Genomic DNA, 18,299 nt, shown 5'->3' with positions numbered 1-18,299 from the left:
CGGAGGTGAGGGGCATTGAGAACGACGAGAGACTCGCTCTAAAACCCGGAAGGCCCTCGCGGGGCACCGAGATCGGACCAGGCGGGGTGCTCCCCCAGTTTTTCAATGTGTTGCAAACCTAAGAGCTTTCTTTTTTTTTGTAATACCCCCCCCTCCATTGCTCTCCCCCCTCCGCTTTGGCTTCAGGGTTGCAAAAGCAAAGAGCAATAAAAAAAAAAAAAAAACGCGCACACAGACACACACCAGTGGCGACAAGGGAGAGTTGGAAAGACGCAGGAGAGAAGCAGGAGGCGGCGGGGAGGGAGCAATGGGAGCGGGAATCAGGCAGGTTCCCTCGCAAATCCCCCTCCGGCCCCACGTCGCCTCGCCGGCCCCGGCAGGGGAGCGAGGAGCCAGGCGAGCAGATGGAATGGAGCTCACTCTAGGCAGCGGGCTTGGCCGGAGAATGGAGGAGCCGCCAAGCGACCGGCTGATTGGAAGAGAAACGCAGAGCGATGGAGGCGGGGGTAGGAGGACGATTTCTCTGCGGGGACTGGCGGCGGCGTACACGCCCGGGTCGGGCGCTGCAGAGCTTGGCTAGCTTTCAACCCGCGCTCGCCGGCTCCAGCCCCGCGAGCCCCCACCCCCAGCCCTCCCGGCGGCTCCGCAGGTGAGTGCGAGCTGGGGGCAAAAGACCCAAAAGTCTCAACATGCCCGCCCTGCCAACAAAACAAAAAAAAAAAGGAAAGAAAAGAAAAAGCATTTTTCTTTTTCTTTATTTTCGTGCATCCCCGAGCGCGGTGGGAGGGAAAGGGTGAGGCTGAGCCGCCCCGAGGAGGCGGAGGGGCCAGGAGAGGCCGTGGTGGCCCGGGAGGCGGCGGCGCCGAGGCGGCTCTGACGGGCGAGCGCTCGGAGCGGCGCCGCGCTGCGCCGAGGCGGGCGGGCGGGCGGAGCGGGGCGGGCGGAGCGCGGCGCGTGGGGCTCGCCATTAGCCGTCGCTCCGCTTCGCCATCTCGGGCTTTGTCTGGCGACTCACTGCCCCGGAGTCGGCTGCGGCGGAGCTACGGCTCGGCTTTTCGGCCCGCCGCACCCCTAGCCCGCGCTCCCATTCACACGCTGGGTAAGTGAGCCCCGGCGCCGCGATTTCGGGGGAGAAGGGTTGCTGCGAGTGGCGGCGGCGCCGATCTCCATGCGCCCAGGCAGGCCTGAGGAGTCATGCCGGGCTGGATTGAACCGGCTCCGAGAGGCTCCGCCGCCGGAGCCCGTCGCCCCCTCGCCCTTTCCCAGGTGTAAGGAGCAAAAGGATGTTTTGTTTTGTTTTAATTTGCAGGCAGGGCATTTTGTGGGGGTAATTTTTTTGTTTTTTTAAGTTTCGTGTGTGTGCTGCTCGGTATCAAGGGGACCGCGCGAGGTAGGCGCCGAAACCTTGCGCCGCGATCCGCGTGCGTGCGCCTCAAGCCGGTGGCCGTGCTCCGGGAACGAGGGTGGACGCGGACCGTCCGTTCCGGGAGGCGGGAGAGGGGAGCGGGCGAAAGCTGGCGTGGAAGCCCACATCTGAACTAGGAGGACTTAGGGGAAAGCTCCGGAGCAGGGCCATGGGTACCCCCTGAGCCTCCTCGGCCGCCGGGAGGCCCTCCGGGTACGCTCTCTGCGGCCGCGCCTTGCGCCCTCCCTTCCGCGCCGGTCGAGCCTGCTAGTTCCCCCGCGGGTCTGGCGAGGTCGCTCTCGGCGCCCGCCCGCCCCGGCTCCGACCCCGCCGCCATCCGGGCGGCTGCGTGTCTCCCTGCCCCGGCGCCCCCTTCCCCCGCGGCAGCAGCAGCCGCCGCCGCCACCGCCACCACCACCACTACCACCACCCCCCTCCCCTCCTTCCTTCCCTCCGCCTCGGCCGCCCGGGTCCCCCCAGCTCCCGCCCCTCCTCCCAGCTGCCCCCCGCGGAGCCCGCCCGGGCAGGCTGTGGGAGGGAGCGGAGCCGGCGAGGCGGGCGGGCTGGCGCTCGCTCCCCGGGGGTCGGTGTGCGCTCCACGGGGAAGGACGCGCTCGCTGCCCCGCTTCTCCCGCCCCCCCTCCCGCTCCTCCTCCTCCCTTCTCCCTCCTCCTCCCCGCTCCGGCGGCGGAGGCTGCGGCGGCGGCGGGGGGTGTGCGAGCTGAGGCCGGGGCCGGCGGGCGGGCGGCGGGCGGGCTGCCTGCAGGCGGAGGGCGCTGTGCTTTGTGCTTTTCGCCGCGAGGAGCAGCAGGCAGCAGCCACAGCCGCCGCCGCCACAGCAGCAGCAGCAGCCGCCGCCCCAGCGCCGCCGCCGCGCCCGGAGGAGGAGCCGCTGCCGCCGCGGGAGGGAGCTGCGGCTGTGCCCGGCCGAGCGGGGGAGGGCGCCGCCGCTCAGAGCCGGGGAGGGAGCCGCCGGAGCGGGAAGCCCGGAGGCCGCGCTGCATCGGGTAACCCAGGCGGCTTGGGACGCGCGCCGGGGTCGGGGCCAGGAGGCAGGGAGCGAACCGCGGTTGCAGTGGACGCACGGCAAGGGCCCGGGTCGACCCCCGGACGGGGAACTGGGCGAGGGAGAACCAGGGCACTGGAGAGGACGCCGAGAGCCGGGGGAGGGGAGGGCAGGAAGCGAGGCCCGAGCAAAGCCCGGGCCGCGGGCGGAGAAGCCCGCGCTTCTCCGAGCCGGCAGGCGTAGTTCTCCACGGCCGCCGGAGGGGGCATCGGGGCCGGTGAGCGCTGCGCCCCCGCCTCCGGGCCGCCATCCTCCCGCCCTCTCCTTGGCTCGGCTCCCCGGAGGCCGGGGCGGGGGCGCCGGCGGGGCTGGGCCGCAAGCTCGGGGGAGGAGGCGGCGGTTCCCGCCGTGGTCGCGCCTCTGCGCCGGGTTCCTCCGTGCGCGTCGGGGTGGCTGGGCTGCGGCGGCGCCTCTAGCCGGGGTGAGTGGCTCGGGGGCGGGGGGCAGCCTAGGCCGCTTCTCTCCGGCTGCTCGTCCGCCCAAGCGGGCGGGGACGGCGTCGGGAGCCCGAGAGGGGGGGCGGCGGGAATCCGGATCCGGTCCCCGGGGGCGGTGCGGCCGCTGAGCTCCGGGGCCGGCGGCGGCTGCGCTGCGTCCGGGTCCCCGCCGGGTTGCGGAGGCGGGGGGAACCAGCGGGGGGGAGGCGAGAGGAGGAGACTGCGGCGCGTGCCCGCTTCCGCGGCCGCGCGCGCCCTTTACCCGCCCTTCCTCTTCCCCCGCCCTCCGGCCTGGGGCCTCCCCGGGGCGGGCGCACAGAGAAGGAGGAGTTTTTTTTTCTTTTCTTTTTTTTTTTTTTTTTTTTGCCGGGGTGGGGGAAGGAGGGCGGAGGGAGGGCGCTAGCTGCACGCGGGAGCTGGAAGCAGTCTCTCCCGTGGGCAGGGGAGGGCGCACGCTGCCGAGCCTGGCTGCAGGGGCTGGGGGAGGGGGTTAGGAGGAAGAGGAGGAGCTCACTCCCACACCCACCCACTCAATTAAGTCAGCTAGGGTCCTGGCAGGGTCTCTCTAAGAGTGGGGACTTGTGGTTCCCCCCCCTTCTGGGGGAGGGAGGAATAAAAAATATTCACCTCTCTGCCCACATGAGTAGAGACTGGTGGTATCTCTTCTAAAGGGTGAGTTGGCTTTGAACCTGGGTTGTCCGGCCAGCACAACCGAAGAGGTGGCTGGACGGCTGGAGAATGAACGGAGAAGCCGACTGCCCCACAGACCTGGAAATGGCCGCCCCCAAAGGCCAAGGTAGGAGCCCCCCCCCATCCCTCTAGCTTCAATCCTCTTTTCCCACATGGCTGTGTGCAAGGCCCACTCCCCTTCTAAAGGGTTTCTCCAGTCTGCATTCTCTGAATTGAGATTGGGGGGAGGGTGTCTATAAAAGTCAGGCATCCCTTACACTGGAAGTTTGGCTAAATCCAAATTATTAGGGCTTGTATTTTTCACACACACCATTCTTCGTCAGAGGAAGAGGGAGAAGGAGGCCCCTGCAAGTCTTCTCTCTGGGGTTCCCAGTCATTCAGGAGTCTGTCCTTCCCCAGTGTCCTGGAATGGGAGGAAGGATGTCCTAGGAATGTGGAGGAAGGGGGAGAAGAGAGGGATTGGGAAGGATTTACAGGGGTTTTTAATTGTTATTAAGAGAACAAGGTTTTTGGTGAGATAGTTGGAGAGAGAGTATTTTAGTGGTTTGAGACTCCAAGTCAAGGGATTTATGTACATAACTAGACCCTACCCCCCTACACCCCCCCCACCGCAGTATGGATCCACCGTGTATGGGGGCAGGGGGTAGGATGAAGCTGAGCATCTGGCTATGCCTGTGGGACATTGAGAGGAGAGAGGATTATGGGTTTATGTCACCTGCCCTACAGAAACCTTGCCCCAGGTTACCAGATGTAAATGCAAATGAGGAGCCTTTTTGACTCCTAGCCTTGAATAAGCTGTTCTCCCAGCTCACCTTCCGGGGTAGCCACCCTCCAGAGAGGTCTCACTGGAGCTGCATTTCAATGGCTGGAATTAGCTGGTGCAGACTCCCCTTTTTTGCTTGCATTGAGAGTTGGGCTAAGAAGACAACTCAGAATGCTGGAGGTTATTCCTGGAACAGGGCCCTGAAAGCCTTTGCCTGCCTGCCTTGCCTCACAGCTGCCCTTTATGGAAATGGAAGAACCATTTCCACTCCATTTTTCTTGCCCCAAATTCTCCTTTGGTCTTCCTTGAGAGGCCAAGAGGGAGTGGGGTGATGTCACTGATGTTAGTTTACAGGTGTGCTGTAGAGAAACATCTTTTTGGGTTCTCCTTACTGCCCACACCCCACCCTCAGTCATTGAACACTTAGGATACCCACCTAGAATTTGGACTTGAACTTAACACATTTAGAAATGTTGTCTCCTTGTTTCTCTCCCCTCTCTGATAAGCTAGCTGTTTTCCCACAGGGCCCCAAATCACAGTAGCTTCATGTTCTCCCCTACAATGAATAGTAACCTCATGGCAGCCTGGCATGTTAGAAATGATAATAGCTTTGAAATGAGCCGAACTTGAGTTCAGGTCTGGCTTTCTAGGTGTCATGCTGTCTGGACTTGAGTTCCTGCTCTAATCCATATGGCCACAGTTTTTCCTTAGGGCTAGGCCATGTTTTGGAGATGGGAGGTGACCAGGGACTGGGATGCTCTGGGAAGGAAGAGTTGAGCACATAAGGACAGATTAGGGGATCGCATGAGCCAGGCATGATTGCTTTTCTTCTACCTAGACCGCTGGTCCCAGGAAGACATGCTGACTTTGCTAGAATGCATGAAGAACAACCTTCCGTCCAATGACAGCTCCAAGTTTAAAACCACTGAGTCACATATGGACTGGGAAAAAGTAGCATTTAAAGACTTCTCTGGAGACATGTGCAAACTCAAATGGGTGGAGATTTCTAACGAGGTAAGTGGTCCTCCCCTCTTCCTGACACATACAAACACACGTCTATACAGAGCACGGCCTCAACCTTCCTGATGGGGGAGATGAAACAGAAGTCAACAAACAGGAAGGAAAAAGACTGGGTGAAGTGCTCATGTGGTCGCCCTTTTGCATTTTGGGAAGTGGCATGGTTGACAGCACCGGCCTAGAGCTCTCAGTTCTGCCACTTTCTAGCTGTGTGGCCTTGAATAGTTACCATCTTGGAGCTTCTGTCACCTGAGCTGTTCTGGGGATTGAGTGAGATACTGGCATGGACAACCACGTCGAGGTCAGCTGGTCACCTTGTTGCTGTCCTTTGGTGTGTACTGACTGCCTGGTCCCGTGCAGTAAGCATGGGCCGGTGTCTGGGTGTCGGGCTGTCTGAGTTGTGTGGCTGTTGGCCTCTGCCCCTTTTCTTTTAATAAATTCAGTCTAGTGGAAAGTAGAGGAGTCCCGTTGGAAAATGGGGGTATGCTACTGGGTAGTGGCCCCTCTTCTGAACTTCCCCTTCCTCTCACCTCCCGTTTTCTTCTTCCAGGTAAGGAAGTTCCGTACGTTGACAGAATTGATCCTCGATGCTCAGGAACATGTTAAAAATCCTTACAAAGGCAAAAAACTCAAGGTGAGTTTCCGAGAGGAGCACGAGAAGTAGGAGAGGAGTGGTCCAAAGAATGGATGGTATCTGACCTTCACTGTGTCCTTGTTCCTCCTTCCAGAAACACCCGGACTTCCCAAAGAAGCCCCTGACCCCTTATTTCCGCTTCTTCATGGAGAAGCGGGCCAAGTATGCGAAACTTCACCCTGAGATGAGCAACCTGGACCTGACCAAGATTCTGTCCAAGAAATACAAGGAGCTGCCGGAGAAGAAGAAGGTGGGGGGAGGGAGGCTAAGGTGGGGGAGGGGAAAAGGCTGGGAGCAGCTGGTATGGTGTAGGTCAACTGTTAGGGACGGGGTGGGGCTTAGAGGAACTTGGCATCAGGGACGTGGGCAGGTCAACAAAGCAGAGTAGGGTGTTGGGCAGCCATACCTGATCTCCCCCTCCCAGGCCCACACACCATCAGGGCTGGGCACTGTTGTAGGTGTAACCCAGGTTGAGGCAGGCGCTCAGATCAGCCCCATTCCACAGCGTTCTTTCATACGGCTCTGCTCCCATGCACCCATCCTCACTGACCGGCACAGCAGTTTTTTACTCTTGACATACCCCGGTATGGTCTTACTTGATACTTGCGATATCCTCATAAAGGCAACCCCAGAAGAACAGATTATCCCAATTTTGTGGGCAAGGAACTGGGATGCAGGAGGGTTATCGTGCCCCAGGTCACACAATTAATGATGCTAAAGCAGGACTTGGGTTTAGTACTCCAGGTTCCCGATGCTGCTCTTCTCACTGCTCCATCTGTATGTTAGATGGGCTTCCTTCCCCTTGCACACATGTTTGTGCAAGGACACACATCGTCCCTCATGGCCTCATGCTGTCCCAGATTACCTGAGGCTGTTGACCTTGAGCAGAGGTTGCTTCAGCCTCCCAGGCAGGGGTGGACACAATCAAGCACAGGGAGGTCAAGTGGTTCCTCGAAGAAATAGGCAGCAAAGCACTGGAGGAGCTTGAAGCTGGGACATGAGAGAGATGGACACAAAGAAGAGATTCTAGACCGCAAGATGGAGCCAGGGAGAGGTGGTGAGGGGCAGCAGGAGTAACGAGTTGTCCACAGTCAGCTCTCGGGAGGTGGCACTGGCTGCCGCACTGTGAGTAGCTTTTTGCCTGGTCGCGAGTCCACCCTGGCTGCGGGCGCCCTTGCCCTTGGTTCTGGACTCAGGAAAGTTGTGAACATGGCTGGGTAAAAGCAGCTATCTGCAACAGCTGCCTGAGCTGAGCAGGAACATGAATTGCTGGAGCTGTTGTTGACCCTTTGATGGGGATATTGCAGAGTTGATTGTACACGCAACACCCAGTCACTCATGGGATGGGAGGAAGAGGCAGAAGGTCCGAGGATCAGGGAGGGACAGGAGAAACCATGTGGTAGAATGGACAGGGTGCCTGCCTTGGGGACATGAGACTTGGGCCTGTTCTCCAGGCTCTCACTGAATCGCTGTGTGTGTGACCTTCGGTAAGTCACTTTACTTCTCCGGGCCTGCTCTTATCAGAGATGTGGAGGCTGAGCCTGATCTTTGTGATGCCTTTCAGTTTGAAAAGCTGCTATTGTGTGTGAGGAGGACTGAGATTGGGGCAGAGCAGGCTGGGCTCTGTTCCCGGTTTCTACGGGAACCTTAGAAAAGCGTAGCTGCCTCTGCCTACACCTGGTGTCTCTTCTGTGAGAGACGGGTTGGGTTCGATCACCACGAGCCCCTGGCCCCTTCCAGTGCTGACTCTTACGAATCTGGGAAAGGACACTGAGTGGGAACCTGGACAGGAGGTAGATGGGGAAGGGAAAGAGATTGGAAAGGAAGCAGAGTGAGGAGTGTGGAGAGGTAGTAGGAAAGATGCAGGGTGGAGTCAGGTGATGGTGGGAAGGGAGGGCCAGGCCAATGGTAGGGGTGGAGGGCAAGGCAGGGAAACCAAGCGGCAGAGGCAAAACAGTGGCTGAAGAGGGAAGGGGGATGGTGTCAGAATTGTGAAGGATGACCAGGTACCCAGAGGTGGTGGATGGGGGGAATATCCAAATGTAGGAGTCATCTTTTAGGATGTGATTTGTGTTGCAAGAATTCATTCTGGATTCCCTTCAACATGCTCTGCCCTTGTGCTTCGGAATCAGGACTCAGCCTGCCCCTGGCCCTGTGGGTTACCTCTGAGGGGGCAGACCAATATCAGCTGCCACAGACATGGGAAGAGGGAGCGGCAGAGGCAAGGCCTACACCTTCTCCTGACTTCTTCTTATAGGAGTTCTGAGATATTGGGGAAAGGTGGAGGGGTAGATTTGGGGGGAGTCCCAGCCCTGTCACTGCTTACTGTGTGACTGGGTAGTGCCATGTTCCCTCTCTGGGACTCTCACTCTCTTAAAAGGAGGGAATAGGATGTAGGTTGTGTCCACCCCCAACCCACTGGAAGGCAGACCAGCATCCCCTGCCTGCTCATGCCATCCTCCATTCGTCCACCTCACCAACTGGGAGGCAAAATAGCTAGCAAGGAGGGCTCGGTGGCTTTTGTAGCTTAGGCCTTGGGTTGTGGATGACCCCGTCCCCTCCTCCCCCCAGATGAAATATATTCAGGACTTCCAGAGGGAGAAACAGGAGTTCGAGAGAAACCTGGCCCGATTCAGGTAAGGCAGTGGAGCCCACAGGAGGGCCACAGGGCGCTGGGTATGACAGGATAGGGTAACACTGACCAGAGCCTTGAGCTTTCCAGCCATGAGGCATGGAAGATGGATGAGTCACATGTAGACCCTAGTGGGTCGTGCTCAAAGGCAGAACAGGCAGCTGCTGTCCCACAAGTCCCCAATAGAGAGGCCTAGGAGCCTTGGTGGGTGGGGCAGCTAGCTTGGTCTGCCCTGGCAGGAGCTCCCTTCACCCACTGATTGTTACTCCCCATACCCTGGCTAGAGAGGATCACCCTGACCTAATCCAGAATGCCAAGAAGTCGGACATCCCTGAGAAGCCCAAAACCCCCCAGCAGCTGTGGTACACCCACGAGAAGAAGGTGTATCTCAAAGTGCGGCCAGATGTGAGTGTCCGGCCAAGGGGTGGGGGCAGAGGGCACAGGTGGTGGCAAGGGGGGAGCCGCGCCTGTTCGGCTGGGCAGGGTGCAGGGGAGCAGGAGAGGAGGCCCCTCCCCAGGGGTGGGCTGCATGGACAGGGCCTGGGCCAGCTGGCGTGCGAGTGTGTGTGTGCGTGTGTGGGTGAGCCTGTCCCCTTGCACCCAGGCGGGATCCCCGCCTCTCCGCTTTCCCCTCCTGGCCTGTGGGGGACACTCCTGTGACCTCCTGTGGCCTGAGGGGGCGGGGCCTCTGTGCCCCCCACCCCCCTCCCTTCCCCGTGCCCCTGGCTGCCTGTGTGTGTCTGACGGCTTTTGGTTTGCAGGCCACTACGAAGGAGGTGAAGGACTCCCTGGGGAAGCAGTGGTCTCAGCTCTCGGACAAAAAGAGGCTGAAATGGATTCATAAGGCCCTGGAGCAGCGGAAGGAGTACGAGGTTAGGCTTCCGCTGCGCTCCTCCCCATCCGGCTCTTCACGAGCCTCTGCCCTCTGACTCTGGCCTCCGCACTCCGCAGGAGGCAGTCACTCCCCATCCCTCCATTGAGGGAGGGGCCTTCTAGGCCCCTTACCTCTGCCCCTACCTTCTCCACCCCACCATGAGATCTCAGGCTAGGGCAGGGCAGGGCATCACTTCTCGTGTGACACAGCAGACACACGGCCACCCCCCAGCTTTGCTCCCTGCCTCCCCTCCCCAGCGGCTCTCCCCCCTCCCCAGCCCCGGCTAACCCCACACCCCGTTGCCCTCCATCCCCCCCACCTCACTCTGCAGGAGATTATGCGTGACTATATCCAGAAGCACCCCGAGCTGAACATCAGTGAGGAGGGTATCACCAAGTCCACCCTCACCAAGGCCGAACGCCAGCTCAAGGACAAGTTTGATGGGCGACCCACCAAGCCACCTCCGTGAGCACTGCCCTGGGGTGGGTGGGTGAGTGGGCAAGTGGGCAGCTAGGTTCAGGTTCCGGAAATGAGGAGGCCTGCTGCCCTGGGTCACCCTGTTGCTCACGGGGATGCTCCTCCCTTGGTATGGTTCTGATAGGAACAGCTACTCGCTGTACTGCGCAGAGCTGATGGCCAACATGAAGGATGTGCCCAGCACAGAGCGCATGGTGCTATGCAGCCAGCAGTGGAAGCTGCTCTCCCAGAAGGAGAAGGATGCCTACCACAAGAAGTGCGACCAGGTGAGCTGTGGTGGGGACCACCCCTGGAGAGGGCTAGCTCCTGGAGACCCTTGGGGGTTTGAAAAATGAGGTCTGGCCCCTTGGGCACATTTCATACTTGGTATTGTGCTGGATTGAGCATCTGGGTAGATCAACAGTGTCAGGCCTCATGCTTACCATTTATGGAAGGAGACGAGGCCCTATCCAGGCTCTGGATGGCTTGCTGAGGGCTCCTATCCCCAGCACTGGAGTCTCCAGTGAGCCTGCCCCCAGACTGACCCTGACTCCCCTTTTCTTTCCCAGAAAAAGAAAGACTATGAGGTAGAACTGCTCCGTTTTCTAGAGGTAAGTGGGTGAGGCAGTGGGCAGAGAGAGGCCTGGGGATTGGTGGGCAAGGCCCTCAGGACAACTTGGGAGCAGAGAGTGAACTAGGCACCTCTTCTCCCTGGACCAGAGCCTGCCTGAGGAGGAGCAGCAGCGGGTCTTGGGGGAGGAGAAGATGTTGAACATCAACAAGAAGCAAGCCACCAGCCCAGCCTCCAAGAAGCCCTCGCAGGAAGGGGGCAAGGTGGGCAGGGGGCACCACTTTGCAGGTGGGGGTGGGAAAGGCGGGCTCTCGTCATCACCCGGTGGACCCTCTTTGCACATCTACAGGGCGGCTCAGAGAAGCCCAAAAGACCTGTGTCGGCCATGTTCATCTTCTCTGAGGAGAAGCGGCGGCAGCTGCAAGAAGAACGGCCAGAGCTCTCAGAGAGCGAGCTGACCCGCCTGCTGGCCCGCATGTGGAACGACTTATCAGAGAAGAAGAAGGTCAGGCTGACCAGACCAGAGGGGCTGCTGAATGTGGGCTGCTTCTCCCCTAGGGCCTGGCTGTACTTCCTCACCCCTGCCCTGTGTGAGCCACACGTGTGCCTGCCCTCAGATGGTGGGGCTGGGAGCCCAGCAAGCCGGAAGGCGGGAAGCTGTCAGCTGAGGGCTGTTGGCTCTCTGGGGAGCTGCGCTGGTGGGCGGGGCTGAGCCTCAGGCTGGGGACATCTGCACCAGCCCACGCCTCTGCTTGTCCCACCCTTGGCGGTGGCGGTGCTGGGTGGGGGGGGGGGGGGTAGCCTTCAACTGCTGGATGGGGAACGCGCGCCCCCTGGGGGTGGCCAGAAGACTGATGCTTCATGCCATGCTTTATGCAGGCCAAGTACAAGGCCCGTGAGGCGGCGCTGAAGGCACAGTCCGAGAGGAAACCAGGCGCTGAGCGCGAGGAACGGGGCAAGCTGCCTGAGTCGCCAAAGAGAGCGGAGGAAATCTGGCAACAGAGCGTCATTGGTGACTACCTGGCCCGTTTTAAGGTAGCAAAGAGTGGGAAAGGGGTTGTTCTGCAGCCTGTGCACGCAGGCCTCCTCCAGTGCCAGGTGACTCCTCCCACAGCTGACTCCCTGTCTGTCCCCAGAATGACCGGGTGAAGGCATTGAAAGCCATGGAGATGACCTGGAATAACATGGAGAAGAAGGAGAAACTTATGTGGATTAAGAAGGCAGCTGAAGACCAAAAGCGATATGAGGTAGGAAGAGGGCTGCTGGTTAGTGCAGTGGGGTGGGATGGAACTGGGGTCACCTCCCTCCGCTTAAACCTTGGGAGCCCCCTTTTGGGTGTGCAGCTTCCCTTCATGGGGCTTGGAGCCTGAAGTCCTAGCCTTGGTTGTGGGGCCCAGAACAGGTCTCTTCCTTCTCTGAGCTTCAGCGATGCATCAGTAAAATGGATGTGATGACGTGAGTCACATGAGTGCAATTATGACAGCACTTTCACACTACAGTGCCTGACTCAGGTGTGAGTTAAGTAGTTCCCTGGCTGTGCCTCAGTTTCTTCTTCCTGGCACATATAGGAGAGCCAGCAGAGGCCACTGATGGCATGGGGCAGGCGGTAGGAATATGTTGGGCATAGGATGACTATAACCTTTCTGGGTTCCTCCACAGAGAGAGCTGAGTGAGATGCGGGCACCCCCAGCTGCTGCAAACTCATCCAAGAAGATGAAGTTCCAGGGAGAGCCCAAGAAGCCTCCCATGTAAGTTTGGAGCCCACCCTCGACTTGGGGAGGGTCAGGGCTTGGTCAGGCTTGCTCCTGACCCTCCCGGCACCACCCCCACTTCCCAGGAACGGTTACCAGAAGTTCTCCCAGGAGCTGCTGTCCAATGGGGAGCTGAATCACCTGCCACTGAAGGAGCGCATGGTAGAGATTGGCAGCCGCTGGCAGCGCATCTCCCAGAGCCAGAAGGAGCACTACAAAAAGCTGGCCGAGGAGCAGCAGAAGCAGTACAAAGTGCACCTAGACCTCTGGGTCAAGGTGAGAGGGCAGGGGACCTTTGGAAAAGGGAGACATCATGCTGGCTAGTCTGCACTCATGATTTCATTCAGTGCCACAGCAGTCTTACAGGGTAATGATTACTATCAAAGATAAGGAAACCAAGGCTCAGAGAGGTTAAGTAACTTACCCCAGGTCACATAGCTACTAAGTAGAAAAGTCCAAATCAAACTGCCTTTTTCTCCCAGCTGGGACCAGGGGACCTCTCCTAGACTCTAGCTTGGTCCCCCGCCTCTGAGCTCCCCCTTTGTGTCTTGGTTGAGCAATCAGATCTGTAACGTGGAGAGAGTTACTTATGCCCTCCCTAGTTACCCAGGCAGGTTAGCCAAGGAGCCAGGGAAATAGCAGGATTTAAGTGTTCCAGAAGTTTGGTGAGCCCCAGACTGCCTCGTCAGTGGCTCCAGGCTTGATGTTGGGGTGGGATTGATGATGCCAGGCTATAGAGGGGTCATCATGGAGGGGGGGCTCCTCTGAGTTGAAGGCACTGATGCTGCAGCCTCCATTTGAGTAGAACAGGAGAGACATGAACCAACAGTCTCAGGACAGGTTGGCTAGAAAAGGATTCCAGGCATCCTTAGCAGAAATACTGGAGTTGGGTTCTCGGATCCCAGACGTTCTCTGTAGAGACCCAAGGTATGGGGAGGCCGGGAAGGGTAAATTTGGGGGTATATGCTTGGCCCACTGTCTGGCACTTGATCAACATGCTTGGTCAGCAGTAGTTTGGGCAGTGTTCCAACCCTCACCTCCTCTGTCTCCCCCAGAGTCTGTCTCCCCAGGACCGCGCAGCATATAAAGAATACATCTCCAATGTGAGTCTGGGAGCAAGGTGGCACGGGTTAGGGGGTGATTGGGAGGGAGCTGTTTGGAACTCATGGCTACTACGTTTATCTGCGTTTCCATCCTCCTACAGAAACGAAAGAGCATGACTAAGCTGCGAGGCCCAAACCCCAAGTCCAGCCGGACTACCCTGCAGTCCAAGTCGGTAAGGAGTACCTACCAGACGGGTGGGAGGGGCATCTGTGGTGCCTGGAGTGGCACGGCAGAAACCACTGATATACTCCATCCCTCCCAGGAGTCTGAGGAAGATGATGATGAAGATGAGGATGACGAGGATGAAGATGAAGAGGAAGAAGATGATGAGAATGGTGACTCCTCTGAGGACGGTGGGGACTCCTCGGAGTCCAGCAGCGAGGATGAGAGCGAGGACGGGGATGAGGTGGGGCAGACTGGCGTGGTGGGAGGGAAGGGTAAGGCCCTGCCAGAACAGCCACCCGATGACAGCGTGTTCCTTACCCCCCGCCCTTTGTAGAATGAGGAAGATGATGAGGATGAGGATGAGGACGAGGACGAGGATGAGGATGAAGACAATGAGTCCGAGGGCAGCAGCTCCAGCTCTTCCTCCTCAGGGGACTCCTCGGACTCTGACTCCAACTGAGGCTTGGCCCCACTTGGGGCTCCCCTCCCCACTGACCGCCTTTGTTTTTCCCCCTTGTTTTTCTGTCCCCTGCCCCCAGCCTCCCCCAATTTCTTTCTTTCTTTTTTTTAAACAAAATACGGTGGGGGGGAGGGGCTGGGGGAGCCCAAACCAGGACTCTGCAGCCTCAGAGACGTCAGCCCTGGGGGGGGCCCTCCAGGAAGCGCAACCATCAGACTGAGCCACCACTGGACCGGCCCAGCCCACCCCTCTGCACTTGTGGTTCCGGCATGGACAATGGACCTGGGAGTGGGGTGGGGGGTCCCAAAGAGTTCAGTGAGGCCCTCTATACCTGCATCCCAACCCAAGGGAGGGTGGAAGCTTGGGGAAGACCCCTCCCTTCCCAGAGGGGCTTGTTGCCTGGACCCCTACATTGGAACTGGAGGCAGGGAAGGTGGGGAGAGGAGGGTGGGTGCCTATGAGAAAATAGGCACTGCCTCATAGCCTTCTCCCCTGCCCCCTGCAGGAAGGAGCTGCCTGGACCCACTCACGGGGGGAGGGGGCAGAAGTGTTTTTTATATATGTGTATATATTTTTTTTTAAGCTCTGAGCTGTCAACGAGACGTTTCCTACCGATCTCGGCTGCCGTCTCTGTTGTCATTTCTGGGAGAGGGAGGGTTTAGGGGTAGGTTTGGGACTTTTTTAAAACCTGATATGTATGGGAAAGTGTGTGTGTGTGTGTGTGTGTGTGTGTGTGTGTGTGTGTGTGTGTCTGTCCCCTGTACATAGCATGGGTGCACCTGTGGATGTGTGCAAAGGTGTGTGTGTGTGTGTGTGTGTGTAAGAAGGGGGAGCCCACATCAGTCTGAATCTGGTAAAAGGTTTGGTGAGGGCCAGGGAGACAGTGATCCTAGTGGGAACAGGCTGGGGTGGCCCCTTTCTCCACATCCTCTGCTTTGCCTAACCTCTGATTCAATTTTGGGGAGTGTACTGAAGCCACCCTGATGCTTCCTATACCGGCTTCCCACTACCAGGGCCATGTGACTGACTTGCTGCTGGTCTCCAATATCCAGCAGAACAGTGGGGAGTGGGACAGACTGGGTGAACCTTAAAGCTTTTATTTGGTGGGTAAGGCCTCCCCATCTTACCTGAGGAGTTGCCTGACCACCCTAGACTCAGAACTTGGGCTTCAAGAGATGTGTTGCAAGCTCTTACCATCTCTCCTGCCTTTCCCTCATATCCTCTAGCTCCCCTTCTCCATTTCCTTTGATTTCTCAGGTCTGCTCCCTTCCTGCACCCCGCCCCCCAAACCCACAACTGGGGAAGAGGTCTGCAAAAGCTGCTTTTGCAGATATCCCTCTCACCCTTCCCAACCATCCCCAAATTTTTGGTACCCTGATTCCTAGACAATAAGCCAAGCCACCTTGTCTCCGTTTTTCTGTTTTTGACTATTTTTTTTTTTTTTTTGCAATCATGTCATTGACCTATTTAATTGGGGCTCTGTGCTTTTCTACCTTCGCCCTCTGAATGAAAGCCAAGGGATGGGGAAGAGGGGGAACTACACCTAGGAGGTGGCGTGGGAAAGGTGGGTCCCACTCCCAAAGGAAGGCAGACAATTTGCTTTGCCTTGGATGTGGTGCTGGGGGTGGGGAGAGCTCGGGAGGGACACTCTCCACTCCCACTCCCCTTTGTCCTGATCCTGGAAATGAGGCACAAGGGTTCATATGTTCTATTTCTTCCGGAGAACCCCTGCAAAGAACCCCATTCCCTGTTCGAATGCGCCCTATGCTGTTGTGAGTGGAATGTGTTTTCATTTAAAAACAACTTTGAATGGGGCGCCTTTTTTCCTGTTTTAAAAATTGAAAAATTCTTACAGTACAAACAGGGCTGTGGGGGTGTGGGTGTTGGTGCTGTAAGAGGTCACTGAGTGCATTTTGGCACTGGGATGGGATGGCTGGGGTGGGAGGATCCCTGCTTCCCCCCCACTTTTTTTTCTAATATTTAAGGAGTGTTTTTGTAGGTTTCAACAACAACCACAACTTGAATTTGTATCATGGGAGGTGGGAGGGAGTGGCTTAGAGGGGTCTGCCTAAGCTCAAAGCCAACTGTGGAAGTTTTGTTTTCCCTTTTTTTGTACAATAAAGTGAAAAACAAAGGTTTGACTGCTGTCTGGTCACTGGAATCAATGAAGGTTGAGGGACCGAGGTGACCCAGCAGGTTCAATGTGGAAAGACCCTTGAAGCCAGCTTGTTAGCCCCTTCCTAGAACCATCCTCTTTCCTGAAGTTTCCATAGGCAACCTATCTGCACATTGTTCTGTGCTACTGCTCCCACACTTGCTCAGTTTGTTCACCTTGGATTGTCCAAGGTGAACAAATATATTATTTTCTTCCAGAGTGCGTTGCCTTGGGAAATTGGAGGTGATGAACTTTAGGATCAGGGTTTCAAAAGGGCTTATCGTTGCAAGCTAGGGTAACCCTCCCACTTTGCGTCCTCAGCAGACTCACCCTAAGTAAGGAGTGGCTTTCCTAACTCCACCCAGACCTCTGATGGGAAATGGGCTGGGCCTCAGTGACTGCTGTTAAGGAAAAAAGCCTTCCCTGCACAGGCCTTGGCTGAGTTCCTGGAACCACCAAGAGTTGAAGACCCAGGCCCTGTCCAAGAGCTCTCTCAACCCCAAACCCTTCTATTCTTGGCCAAGCTTCTGCGGAGCTCATTGCCCCTTGTGGTCTCCCATTTTCTCACCTCCCACTCACCACTCCCATGAGGTGACTAAAATCACTAATCATTCTATCCAGTAGGTACTTGTCTGTCTCTTCTTGGTCTACTCTGCTGGCATCAGCTCCTCATTCTATCCTAGGTGTTCATTTCACTCTGAACTTCCAATTATCACCCATCGGTAAGCATTCCAAAAGGTGGTATCTACAGAGACCACTCTTCCAAGCTGCAGACCTGTATAAACTGTGTACCCTCTGTGACATGTTGCAAGCATCTCATACCTTAAGACCCCAAATAGTCAACAACCATCTAGCCATTCAATCCCGAAACCAGCATTTTAGCCTTGACTCCTCTCTCCCTCTGTTACCTCTTCATTTGTTTGCCTAAACCTATCCATTCCACTTCCCTGTCTCTCTGAACTCTGTCTACCTTTCTCCACTGCTGCCTTCCCTATCCTATTCAAGGTTATCACCATTGCTCGACTTCTGCCAAGTTCTCCTAAAAGTGGTCTTCCCATGTGTACTCTTGCCCCCTACAGTCCATAGCAACCCAAGTTCTTTTAAAAACAAATCTGATTTCTTCTGTGCTTAACAATTTACCATATCTTCCTTACCATGGCCCTACAAGTTCTCCCCTTCTCCCACCTTCTCTCACCCCACTTTTCCTAACCACTCACAATGATCCAGCCAAGTGATCTCTTTTGTTCCTCAAACATACCTACCACAGGGCCTTTGCACTTGTTCTCTGCCCAAAATACTATGCCCACAATTTACACATAGGTTTTCTTACTTTGGGCTTCAGTTCAAATGTCACCTCACAGACAGGCCTTCCCTGACTACCCTCTCTAGAGAGGCCTTCTGCTACATCTTGTTTATGTATTTGTTTACTTGTTTATTTTATATCTCCCCAAGTAGAAGACAACTTATCTGCATGTTCATTACAGTAATCCAAGTAAAATTGCTTGGCATACATTTGACACTCAAGAAACATTTGTTGAATGTGTGAGTAAGTATGATTCACAAGGCCCTGGGGGATCTGTTGCCCCTGCTGGCTTCTCTGCCCCAACTCTAGCTACACACCAGCCATCCATATCTCAAACATACCACACTCTTCCTGGGCCTGTACACATTCTGCCTAAACACATAACTGTTCCCTCTGCCTAGGATGTTCCTCTTCATCTAGTTAACTCAGGGCTCCACTTAAAAGATCATTTCCTTCAGGGGAGCCTCCTCTGATCCCGACAAAAAAAATCTCCATGCCATTATTTTCTTCAGCAGCTTGGTTGCCTTCACACTCAGTTTTGTTTCTTCCACATCAGGCTATGCTAATGCTAGTCTGTAAGTTCCACTAGGACAAGTATGTCGCTCTGGCTCACTGCTATGACATCAGGGCCTCACCCAGAGCCTGGGCCAGTGCAGTCCTTGGTGTTTATTGACTGGTGCTAACTGTGAAGACTGGGCACGTACCCAAAGAGGTCACCACCACAGAGCAGCCCAGGCCAAGTGCTGAATGAATAATATAGTCCAATTGTAAAGTAGTTTGGTCTGAGGATTTAGGCAAACAGGGAAGAGACAGGAA

The 18,299-nt window shown here is 56.8% G+C and overlaps 1 protein-coding gene across 8 annotated transcripts; it reads left to right on the top strand.

Moving 5' to 3' along the window:
- Positions 1-510: 510 nt before the first annotated feature.
- On the top strand, positions 511-14,640 carry UBTF (upstream binding transcription factor). 8 transcript variants are annotated; one of them, XM_074320860.1, is made up of 21 exons: positions 511-649; positions 3,580-3,704; positions 5,200-5,375; positions 5,929-6,012; positions 6,107-6,262; positions 8,584-8,648; positions 8,929-9,049; positions 9,406-9,516; positions 9,850-9,983; positions 10,120-10,261; positions 10,544-10,585; positions 10,695-10,808; positions 10,895-11,050; positions 11,425-11,580; positions 11,682-11,792; positions 12,205-12,293; positions 12,383-12,572; positions 13,352-13,399; positions 13,501-13,572; positions 13,663-13,806; positions 13,900-14,640. In XM_074320860.1, the coding sequence occupies exons 2-21, from the start codon at positions 3,647-3,649 to the stop codon at positions 14,023-14,025; spliced, it is 2,295 nt and encodes a 764-aa protein (XP_074176961.1). In that variant the 5' UTR covers positions 511-649; positions 3,580-3,646; the 3' UTR covers positions 14,026-14,640. The 8 variants fall into 8 exon arrangements, with proteins under 8 accessions (XP_074176961.1, XP_074176966.1, XP_074176960.1 ...); XM_074320859.1 differs by lacking the exon at positions 511-649 and adding an exon at positions 865-1,099; XM_074320858.1 differs by lacking the exon at positions 511-649 and adding an exon at positions 2,274-2,412.
- The last annotated feature ends 3,659 nt before the right edge of the window (positions 14,641-18,299 follow it).

The sequence above is a fragment of the Rhinolophus sinicus genome, linkage group LG15 (genome assembly GCF_036562045.2).
Source record: "Rhinolophus sinicus isolate RSC01 linkage group LG15, ASM3656204v1, whole genome shotgun sequence".
Classification (NCBI taxonomy): domain Eukaryota; kingdom Metazoa; phylum Chordata; class Mammalia; order Chiroptera; family Rhinolophidae; genus Rhinolophus; species Rhinolophus sinicus.
The sequence above is the reverse complement of the archived record's forward strand: the minus strand, read 5'-3'. Positions and strand labels throughout refer to the sequence as shown.